Source organism: Bubalus bubalis, chromosome 7 (genome assembly GCF_019923935.1).
Source record: "Bubalus bubalis isolate 160015118507 breed Murrah chromosome 7, NDDB_SH_1, whole genome shotgun sequence".
NCBI classification, from domain to species: domain Eukaryota; kingdom Metazoa; phylum Chordata; class Mammalia; order Artiodactyla; family Bovidae; genus Bubalus; species Bubalus bubalis.
In genome coordinates this window covers 24342241-24354464 of record NC_059163.1, presented here as the reverse complement: position 1 = coordinate 24354464, position 12224 = coordinate 24342241, and the positions used below count along the sequence as shown (strand labels likewise).

At 40.6% G+C, this 12224-nt stretch overlaps 1 protein-coding gene across 2 annotated transcripts in view; it reads left to right on the top strand.

Moving 5' to 3' along the window:
• The window catches only part of FRAS1 (Fraser extracellular matrix complex subunit 1), a 522812-nt gene that overhangs the window by 393444 nt on the left and 117144 nt on the right, over nucleotides 1-12224 (top strand). For both annotated transcript variants that reach the window (XM_044945743.2, XM_025289852.3), the window contains 2 exons: nucleotides 2072-2209; nucleotides 4760-4792. In XM_044945743.2, coding sequence (XP_044801678.2) covers nucleotides 2072-2209; nucleotides 4760-4792 — 171 coding nt within the window. The remainder of the gene's footprint in view (nucleotides 1-2071; nucleotides 2210-4759; nucleotides 4793-12224) is intronic.

The window sequence follows — 12224 nt, the reverse complement described above, 5'->3', positions numbered from 1 at the left end:
GCACATTGTGCAAATAACTTCATCACTGTTTGAGCTCCCCACACCCCCCATGTGCAGGCACAACTGGACAGATCTAAGCACACCTGTAGGGTCAGAGCCTGCCTTGGTGAGGCTCTCATGAGAGAGAGTGGAACAGAGTCAGCATGTGCTAAGGACAAACTAAGATCATGGTATACAGTCCCATCACTTCATGGCAAATAGATGGGGAAACAATGGAAACAGTGACAGACTTTATTTTCTTGGGCTCCAAAATCACTGCAGATAGTGACTACAACCATGAAATTAAAAGACGCTTGTTCCTTGGAAGAAAATCTATGACAAACCAAGACAGTGTACTAAAAAGCAGAGGTATCACTTTACTGACAAAGGTCCACATAGTCAAAGCTGTGGTTTTTCCACTAGTCGCATACGGAAGTGAGAGTTGGACCGCAAAGAAAGCTGAGCACCAAAGAACTGATGCTTTCAAACTGTGGTGTTGGAAAAGACTCTTGAGAGTCCCTTGGACTGCAAGGAGATCAAACCAGTCCATCCTAAAGGAAAGCAACCCTGAATGTTCATTGGAAGGACTGATGCTGAAGCTGATGCTCAAGTACTTTAGCTACCTGATGCAAAGAGTCTACTCATTGGAAAAGACCCTGATGCTGGGAAAGACTGAAGGCAAAAGAAGAGGGCAGCAGAGGATGAGATGGTTAGGTAGCATCAGCGACTCAATGAGCATGAATTTGAACAAACTCCAGGAGATAGTGGAGGACAGAGGACCCTGGCATGCTGCAGTCCATAGGGTTGCAAAGTCAGACACAACTTAGCACCAAATAACCACAAAGAACAAGGAGCTCTGCCAGACAACCCAGCGGGGGCTGACCCACACAAACTCAGTTTTCCCTCACGTGGATAAGTTACTCCTCCTCTTTCTTTTTAACCAAGGTAATAAATACTGTTTATGACTTCTTTAAGTTTACATAGTGCTTCTACATATCAATACCTTATGAGCTTCAAAAAATATATATATATTTACAGTAGCATTATCAGTCACCCAGATGAATTCTCCAGGCCAGAATACTGGAGTGGGTTAGCCATTCCCTTCTCCAAGGGGATCTTCCCAACACAGGGATCGAACCTAGGTCTCCCACATTGCAGGTAGATTCTTTACCAGCTGAACCACCAGGAAAGCCCATCAGTTCTGTACCTGTGGAATTTAAAAACCACAGGCATATATCTTCAGCCCCTAAGACATTTGTAACTTAATGATAATCCAGTTCTTTGAATAATCAAGATCCACGTTATTGTTGCCAGAAATCATCACAGAGACTATGGAGTTTCTAAAGGAAAGAAAGTGGATTGAAAAAAAGTCTTTACAGACTCACCAGGAGACCGGTTTGTGCCATTTTGGAGTGACTTTCACCTTTGAACTTGAATTTAATTGAGAGAATCTCATAATTACAGTTCATTGTCTATGACTTGTGAGGATTTCCCTGGTCTAAGCTACATTAGAGGGCAGTAGTTCGCATCTTACTATTGTTTGTGAGCAATGAATCCTGTGCTGTGCTGTGCTTAGTCTCTCAGTTGTGTTCAACTCTTTGTGACCCCATCGACTGTAGCCCACCAGGTTCCTCTATCCACTGGGATTCTCCAAGCAAGAATACTGGAGTGGGTTGCCATTCCTCCAGGGGATCTTCCCAACCCAGGGATCGAACCCAGGTCTCCCACATTGTAGATGAATTCTTTACCATCTGAGCCACCAGGGAAGCCCAAGAATACCAGAGTGGGTAGCCTATCCCTTCTCCAGGGGAATTTCCCAACCCAAGAATTGAACCAGGGTCTCCTGCATTGCAGGCGATTTCTTTACCAGCTGAGCTACCCGGGAAGCCTGCAACGAATCCTAGGCAAGAGTATTTGGGTTTCAGATTTACCCCTTTCTTAAATAACTAGGGAATAGTATGCCAAGAACAACTCAAGAGCAATTGTTCCTGAAGGATGATTTCCACCAGTGGAAAAGGCAGCTTTATGTCTCTAATCATTGTCAGCCATCAGAATTACTGTTGATGCTCATGCAGACTCTCTTTCTTTTCAGGCATCATCGAACACAGGGACCAGCCTCACTCTCCCATCCGGTATTTCTCCCAGGAAGACGTTAACCAGGGCAACATCATGTACCGTCCTCCCACTGCAGCCCCCCACCTCCAGGAGATCAGGGCCTTCTCCTTTGCTGGTAATGCTTTTATTCCCCTCTATTTTGAGGTGCCCAAACTGCTCTCTGTGAAGCTTCATGGCATACTTTCAATAAATCTTTATTTTGTGTCTCCTAAATGGCCAGGCCTGAATGAGGCCTTGGAGAGCTAGTGGTGAGCAAAAAAAGGCATCTTGGCAAGTTTGGGGATCTAGGTATAGAGACAAAATTTGAGAAATATTCTCACTAAGGGAGGTTAATTGCAGGCTGAGATAAGTGCTCTAAAAATAAGGAAGAAAGTTCATCCCTCAGTAAGGGATGTTCAATCTCAGGCTGAGATAAAAGATTCGGAAGGCTAAGATACGCAGGCTAAAGATAAGGAACTGGATATAGCAAGTCTGACCTAGACTAAGGGTCCACTGGCGGCTGCCTCAGGGAGGTCTTGATGGTAGAGGGGTGGGTAGGAGCTAACTAGGCTGAGTGTGTGTTGGGATCCTTAGGAGAACATTCTGGAAAGAAAGACATGCACCCCTGTGCAGAGGCCCTGGGAAAGAGAGAATGTGACTTTCTGGGGACTGAAAAAAGTCTTTGTGTCTGGAATGTGGAGGGTTGAGCAGAGTGGGGATGAACCTGGATGGGAAGAGAGAGGGCAGGGGCCCTGTGAGCCTGCAGAGACATGGAGCTTTATCCCAAGAACAAGAAGAACCTGGTGGAGGTTTAAGATACAGGGGGCTGGCTTTTCATAAGGAACTCTTTGACTGCAGTGAAGAGAGAGGATTTGAAGAGGAGGCCATGGCAGATGGGCATGTGTGAGAGGAATCTAGTGAGAAGGATTCCATGCAGGCACCTTTTGGGATTAAAACCAGGATTTGACAAAAAATACCTTTTAAAAAAAGAAAAAGTTGGCCAAGAGAATAACTCCCATTTCTAATTCAAGCAAGTGTATGCCCTTCCGTTATGTCAAGACAGCCTTAATACTTGCCACCCCTTTATGTCTCCCTTTGACAGAGTATTCAAAGCTGCCAAGTTTTAAGTCTCTTCCCCTAGATACTGGGATGGCCAAGAAATTCATTCAGATTTTTCCACACCATCTTATGGAAAAGCCCAGATGAACTTTTTGGTCAGCCTTGACACTTCTCTGCTTTGGAATGCCTCTAAAAATCTTGAAGCCTGTTTCTTTATGATCTCTAAGATGTTTATGTCCTTTGTGGCTCAGAGGTAAAGCATCTGCCTGCAATGTGGGACACCAGGGTTCAATGCCTGGGTCGGGAAGATCCCCTAGAAGAGGGCATGACAACCTACTCTAGTATTCTTGCCTGGGAAATCTCATGGACAGGGGAGCCTGTTGAGCTACAGGCCATGAGGTCGCAAAGAGTAGGACATGACTGAGCAACTAACACTTTGACACTTCCAACACAATTAATATAGAGAATTATTTTTGTATAGTAGCCTGAATCATGCAGAACAGTTGGTGATTTCTAATGGTAAGTTGAACATGGGTTGAATAGTTTTAGAGTTATATTTTATATTATGGCAAAGTTTTAAAGTAATATTTGCCATTATTTATATAGATGCAATTGTCCAGAAGATAATTAACTCAGATCGAAAATCCCTAAGCACTGGGATAAACCTCTTCTCTAAGAAGTGTCCTCAGTGTTTGTGTGTGTGTTTAGTCACTAAGTCATGTCCGACTCCTTGTGACCCCATGGACTGTAACCCGCCAGAGTCCTCTGTCTGTGGGATTTTCCCAGGCAAAAATACTGGAGTGGGTTGCCATTTCCTTCTCTAATCCCCAGTGTTTACTAGCTAGATAACTCACAGCCAGTGAAAATGTTTCATGATCCTCTAACCCCAACTTTACAAGACCTACTTTTTACAAGAAACTCAGGTTATTCAGGGATTAGAGAAAAAGACATGTCAGCCCGGGTTGAAGTTATTTCCAAATCCGCTATATTCACCTGTGTTTCTGGAGCCTTTTTAGGGAGAGCAGAGTTGTATCCTGTATAATCTATGGGATAAATGCCACGAGATAAATCTCTCACGCTGTTACAGTGTGTAGATCAATGTCCCAGGCATCACTCAATTCTACAGTGAAACTGACCCACCAGCAAGCCTTGTCAGTGATATATGACATTACCCACATTCACCGATTTGTAGGATTTTATGTACTGGTAAAATGGGGCCCGAATGAATCTATTATAAATCACTCTAACTGCTGTGATATAAAATTATTCCACTCTGTGGTTCTTTTTGTTATTTAAAATTAGTATTGGCATCATTAAATTCAACATAATGTTAGCAAACAATCTGGTGATCTTTCCTTAAACCCCATCGACTGTAGCTCACCAGAGTCCTCTGCTCATGAGGCAAGAACACTGGAGTGGGTATCCATTCCCTAGGGGATCTTACTGACCCAGGGATTGAACCCAGGTTGCAGACAGATTTTTTTTGCCCTTTTAGCCATCAGAGAAGCCCCCCTTAAACCATAATAATTTATTTTTCTAACTTCTCTCCTAATATATTTTACTTTTTCCATCCATTTCTGGCCCCCAGATATTCAATATAATGATTTTCTGTCTTCTGTTCTCTCAGGTCTCCCAGAATCGGTGAAATTCCACTTCACAGGTAAAAATTTTAATCACAATCTTTTAAGAAACCTTCTTTTTGCTCTCTTCATTGTTACTTTAGCTATTTTCTCAGAGCTATTTAAAAGTTACATAACACAAGTTTCTTCTAAAATAATCACATGCTAGTTAGATAGTGATAGGTCAACTTCGTATTTCAGGGAAAACGCTCCACCAAGGGTACGAAAGCTTAGTGTTCTTTAAGCCCAATTTCAACTTGTTCTATTATTTATTAAAAAGAGGTAATAATGGTTAAGATCTCAGACTTTGAATCCAGTCTGTCTCAGCTTCAGCCTGCTTTATGAAAGTTTCTTAACCTTTCTGTGCCTCCATGCCTTATCCATCAATGGGGATAATAAATAATAATTATATATGTGTAGAGCTTCCAAACCCTGGAGGAGGGCATGACAACCCACTCCAGTATTCTTGTCTGGAGAATTCCATGGACAGAGGAGCCTGACAGGCTACAGTTCATAGGGTTGCACAGAGTCGAACATGACTGAAGTGACTTAGCACGCACACATGCTGCTACTGCTGCTTCGTCACTTCAGTTTTGTCCGACTCTGTGCGACCCCAGAGACGGCAGCCCACCAGGCTCCCCCGTCCCTGGGATTCTCCAGACAAGAGCACTGGAGTGGGTTGCCATTTCCCTCTCCAATGCATGAAAGTGAAAAGTGAAAGCGAAGTCGCTCAGTCGTGTCTGACTCTTCATGACCCCATGGACTGCAGCCCACCAGGCTCCTCCAACCATGGGATTTTCCAGGCAAGAGTACTGGAGTGGGGTGCCATTGCCTTCTCCAGCACTCATGCATAGAGTTCCCAAAATAGTGATTGGCACATACATGCCTGCCTCACTTCATTGCACTTTTTTGTGCTTCACAGATATTGCATTTTTTATAAATTGAAGGCTTGTGGCACCCTGGCATAGAATAAGGGTTTCAGTGCCATTTTTCTAGAAGCATTTCTTACTTCTTGTCTCTATTACATTTTGATCTTTCTTGTAACATTTCAAACTTTTTCATTATTGTTGTATTTGTTATGGTGATCTGTGATGGGTGATCTTTGATGTTAATATTGTGATTGTTTGGGGGACACCAGGAACTTGCTGATATAAGACAGTAAGCTTAATAAATGTTGTCTGTATTCTGTCTGTCACACCAACCGGCCATTCCTCCATCGCTCTCCTTCTCTTGGGGCCTCCATATTTCCTGAGACCCAACAATATTGAAGTTAAACCAATTAATAACCCTACAATGACCTCTAAGTGTTCAAGTGAAAGAAAGGAGTCACACATCTCTCACTTTAAATTAAAAACTAGAAATAATTAAGCTTAGTAAGGAAAGAATGTCAAAAGCTAAAATAGGCTAAAAGCTAGGTCTCTTGTGCCAAACAGCCAAGTTGTGAATGCGACAGAAAAGTTCTTGAAGGAAATTAAAAGTGCTACTCCAATGAACACACAAATGATAAGAAAGCAAAGCAGCCTTGTTGCTGATAGGAAAAAAAGTCTTAACGGCCTGGGTAGAAGATTAAACCAGCCACAACATTCCCTTAAGCTAAAGTTTAATCCAGTACAGGATCCTAACTCTCAATTCTGTGAAAGCTAAGAGAGGTGAGAAGCTACAGAAGAAAAGTTTGAAGCTAGCAGAGGTTGATTCATGGGATTAAGGAAAAAAGCCATCTTAATAACATGAAAGTACAAGGTAAAGCTACAAGTGCTGATATAAAAGCTGCAGCAAGTTGTCCAGAAGATCTAGCTTGGCTAATTCATGAAGGTAGTGACACTAAAGAACAAATTTTCAGTGTAGGTGAAACAGCCCTGCGCTAGAAGAAGATGCTGTCTAGGACTTTCATAGCTATAGAGGAGAAGTCAGTCCCTGGCTTCAAAGGACAAGCTGTATTGTTAAAGGCTAATACAGCTGGTGACTTTAAATTGAAACCAATGCTTATTTACCATTCCAAAAATCCTAGGGCCCTTAAGAATTAGGTACTGAATCTACTCCATCTGTGCTCTATAAATGGAACAACAAAGCCTGGATGACGGCAAATCTGTGTCCAACATGGCTTGCTGAATATTTTAAGCTCAGTCTTGAGATCTACTACTTGGGGATAAATGATTTGTTTCAAAATATTGCTTCTTATTGACAGTATATCTGGTGCCCAAGAGCTCTGATGGAGATGTACAATGAGATTAATGTTGTGTTCACACCTGTTAGCATAGCATCCATTCTGCAACCCATAGATCAAGGAGTAATTTTGACTTTCCAGTCTTATTATGTAACATATACAATTTGTGATGCTATGGTTAACATAGATAGGGATTCCTGTGATGGATCTGGGCAAAATATATTGACAACCTTCTGGAAGGGATTCACCATTCTAGATGTCATTAAGAACATTCATTTGTAGGAAGAGGTCAAAATATCAACATTTACAGGTGTTTGAAGAAAGTTCATTCCAACCTTCTTGAATGACTTTCAGGGGGTTGAGACTTTACTGGAGGAAGTAACTGCAGCTATGGAAATAACAAGAGAACTAAAATCAGAAGTGGAGTGTCAGATATGTCTGAATGCTGCTATCTCATGATAAAACTTAAATGAATGAGTTGTTTCTTCAGTTTAGTTCAGTCGCTCAGTTGTGTCCAACTCTTTGCAACCCCGTGGACTGCAGCACGCCAGGCCTCCCTGTCCATCACCAATTCCCAGAGTTTACTCAAACTCCTGTCCATTGAGTCGGTGATGCATCCAACCATCTTATCTTCTGTCGTCCCCTTCTCCTCTCACCTTCAATCTTTCCCAGCATCAGGGTCTTTTCAAATGAGTCAGCTCTTCACATTAGATGGCCAAAGTATTGGAGTTTCAACACCAGTCCTTCCAATGAATATTCAGGGCTGATTTCCTTTAGGATGGACTGGTTGGATCTCTTTGCAGTCCAAGGGACTCTCAAGAGTCTTCTCCAACACCACAGTTCAAAAGCATCAATTCTTTGGCACTCAGCTTTCTTTATAATCCAACTCTTACATCCATACATGACGATTGGAAAAACCATAAGCTTGACTAGATGGACCTTTGTTGGCAAAGTAATGTCTCTGCTTTTTAATATGCTGCCTAGGTTGGTCATACTTTTCTTTCCAAGGAGTAAGTGTCTTAATTTCATGGCTCTAGTCACCATCTACAGTGATTTTGGAGCCAAAAAAAATCAAGTCTGCCACTGTTTCCACTATTTCTCCATCTGTTTGCCATGAAGTGATGGGATCGGATGCCATGATCTTAGTTTTCTGAATGTTGAGCTTTAAGCCAACTTTTTCACTCTCCTCTTTCATTTTCATCAAGAGGCTTTTTAGTTCTTCACTTTCTGCCATAAGGGTGGTGTCATCTGCATATCTGAGATTATTGATATTTCTCCCAGCAATCTTCATTCCAATTGTTTCTTATGGATTAGCAAAGAAAGTGGTCACTTGAGATTAAATGTACTCCTATTGAAGATGCTGCAAAGATTACTGAAAGGACAACAAAGGATTTAGAATATTACAAAAAGCTTAGTTGATAAAGCAGCATTAGGGTTTGAGAAGACTGATTCCAATTTTGCAAGATATTCTGTGGATAAGATGCTGTCAAACAACATTGTGTGCTACAGAGAAATCTTTTGCCAAAGGAAGACTCAATCAGTACCGCAAACTTCTTTGTCTTATTTTAAGAAATTGCCACCACAATCCCAACCTTCAACAACCACCACCATGATCAGTCAGCAGCCATCAACATTGATTCAAAGTCCTCCACCAGCAAAAAATATTATAATTCACTGGAGGCTTAGATGATGGCTAGCATATTTAGCAATAAATTATTTTTCTAATTAAGATATGTACATTATTTTTTAATGTACACACATAATGCTTAACATAATGCTATGGCACACTTATTGGACTACAATGTAGTGTAAACATAATTTTTATATACACTAGGAAGCCAAAAAATTCGTGTGACTTGCTTTATTATAGCATTCGCTTTATTGCAGTCGTCTGGAACCAAACGTGAAATATCTCTGAAGCATGCCTATAATCATCCCTACATGATGCTCAGCTAATGAATGAATGAGCTTCCCTGGTGGCTCAGATGGTAAAGAATATGTCTGCAATGCAGGAAACCCTGGTTTGATCTCTGGATCAGGAAGATCCCCTGGAGAAGGAAATGGCTACACACTCCAGTATTCTTGCCTAAAGAATTCCATGGACAGAGGAGCCTGGCGGGCTACAGTCCAGGAGGTCTAAAGGAGTTGGACAAGAGGAGTGACTAACATTTTCACTTTTCATAGTCTAAAATAGAGCCTTTCATTGAATGCTTTGCTACTGGAAGCAAAAGTGTTGTGACCCAGAGAGTGAGTTGTGATAGCTGTGTGTGAAAGATCTCAGCATCCTAGTTTTAGTTCAAAGTGTGATAGAAGCCTGAGTGCCAACAAGCAAAAACAGAAGCAGAGTGGCATCTATGCTGATGTGAAATAGAGACACACTTTCTCATATAGATCTAGAGTGAGGTGATTGACCATAACTGGCATTGATACATTGCTGTTTCCTTGGGATTGACTATTTTGTGAGAGTCAACCATCCACACGTCCTATTACAGTTCATGTAGGGCTAAATGTTGGTGAGAGAGAATGTCATCTCCCTAAAATTCTCAGATACTCATTTGTTCTTTAAAGGCTAAAAAATCACACTTGAAGCAACAGTAAATTTAGTCTTCCATCATTGTTTTTTTTTTTTTACTTTTTATTATTTTTTGAGATTTAATTGATGTATATGTATGAATGTAAAACATATAGTTGATGTATAACATTTCAGGTGTACAACATAATGAGTGATATTTATATATACTGTGAAATGACCATTACAATAAGTCTAGTTAACATCTGTCACCATGTAAAGTTAGTAAATGTTTTTCCTGTGATAAAAACTTTAACTTTATTCTCTTAGAAACTTTGAAATATGCCAAATGATATTATTAATGATTATAATAATCATATTGTTGTTGTTCAATTTCTAAGTTTTGTCTAACTTTTTGCAACCTCAAAGCAAAATGTATGAAGACCCTCCAGGGGAACCACTTTTTGACAATATTCAGCTCAGTTCAGTCGCTCAGTCATGTCCGACTCTTTGCAACTCCATGAATTACAGCACGCCAGGCCTCCCTGTCCATCACGAACTCCCAGAGTTCACTCAAACTCATGTCCATCAAGTCAGTGATGCCATCCAGCCATCTCATCCTCTGTCGTCCCCTTCTCCTCCTGCCCCCAATCCCTCCCAGCATCAGAGTCTTTTCCAATGAGTCAACTCTTTGCATGAGGTGGCCAAAGTACTGGAGTTTCAGCTTTAGCATCATTCCTTCCAAAGAAATCCCAGGGCTGATCTCCTTCAGAATGGACTGGTTGGATCTCCTTGCAGTACAAGGGACTCTCAAGAGTCTTCTCCAACACCACAGTTCAAAAGCATCAATTATTCAGCACTCAGCTTTCTTCACAGTCCAACTCTCACATTCATACATGACCACTGGAAAAACCATAGCCTTGACTAGATAGACCTTTGTTGGCAAAGTAATGTCTCTGCTTTTGAATATGTTATCTAGGTTGGTCATAACTTTCCTTCCAAGGAGTAAGTGTCTTTTAATTTCATGTCTCTAGTCACCATCTGCAGTGATTTTGGAGCCCAGAAAAATAAAGTCTGGCACTGTTTCCACTGTTTCCCCATCTATTTGCCATGAAGTGATGAGACCGGATGCCATGATCTTCGTTTTCTGATTGTTGAGCTTTAAGCCAACTTTTCCACTCTCCTCTTTCACTTTCATCAAGAGGCTTTTGAGTTCCTCTTCACTTTCTGCCAGAAGGGTAGTGTCATCTGCATATCTGAGGTTATTGATATTTCTCCCAGCAATCTTGATTCCAGCTCGTGCTTCTTCCAGCCCAGCATTTCTCATGATGTACTCTGCATAGAAGTTAAATAAGCAGGGTGACAATATACAGCCTGACGTACTCCTTTCCCAATTTGGAACCAGTCTGTTGTTCCATGTCCAGTTCTAACGGTTGCTTCCTGACCCGCATATAGGTTTCTCAAGAGGCAGGTCAGGTGGTCTGGTATTCCCATCTCTTTCAGAATTTTCCACAGTTGATTGTGATCCACACAGTCAAAGGCTTTGGCATAGTCAATAAGGCAGAAATAGATGTTTTTCTGGAACTCTCTGTTTTTTTTTATGATCCAGTGGATGTTGGCAATTTGATCTCTGGTTCCTCTGCCTTTTCTAAAACCAGCTTGAACATCTGGAAGTTCACAGTCCACGTATTGCTCAATATTAATTCTTCTAATTCATGATCAGGAAATATCTTTCCATGTATTTGTGTCTTCAGTTTCTTTCATTGGTGTCATATAGCTTTCATACTACAGGTCTTTCACTTCCTTTCATACATTTATCCCTACATCTTTAATTTTTTGATACAACTCTAAACAAGGTTATTTTCCTAATTTCCCTTTCTAATAGTTTGTTATTAATGTGCAGAATGCAACAGTTTTTTGTGTATTAATTTTGTATCCTGAACTTTACTGAATTTATTCATTCTCTCAGTTTTTTGGTGAAGTCTTTAAGGTTTTCTATATATAATATTTCATCTGCAAATACTGACAGTTTTCTTTTATTCTGATTTGGACACCTTTTATTTCTTTTTCTAGTATTGTGTCATTGTTGAAAAGAACCCATTGTCGGCTCATTTCTAGACTTCTTGATTATTAAACAATTTGCAGTATTACTTGTATTTCAGCCTTATAGCAATATTGTAAATATAGGTTTTATTTTAGCATTTTAAAGCTGAGAAAACTAAGGATCATTATAGTAGTTATCTGCCCATGTGTCTATACTTGGTAAACAGTACAACCAGGATTGTAATATAAGTTTCTGACTTTTCTGTGTTTAGTCTGGTCTGTATGTGTTCTTGTCATGAAAAACACACAAGTATCATGGAAGTGTGCCAGTTTAGATTTTAAGCCTCAATACTAATCTGAAAGCTTGAATAGGTGAAGGGGTTAACTATTAACTTCCCCAAGACTTTAAGTTAAATGATGCATGAACCTATTATACAGAGTAAAGAAAATAGACCTTGGGCTGACCTTAAATTAATTTATCTTGTTTCTGCCTGAGGTTCCTTTATTTTACTGTTCAGTGATTTTTAAAAATTTTTATTTTAGACAACTTTTTTTTTAGAGCAGTTTTGGGTTTACAACAAAATTGAAAGGAAGGTATAGACATTTTCCCTGTGCCCCCTGCCCCAGTACGTGCATAGCTTAGCCTCTCCAGTTGTCAGCATCAGTCACTAGAATGGTACACTTTTCACCAAGGATAAATCAGCACTGACACATAATCACCCAAAGTTGAGTTTACTCCAGAGTTCACTCTTGTTAT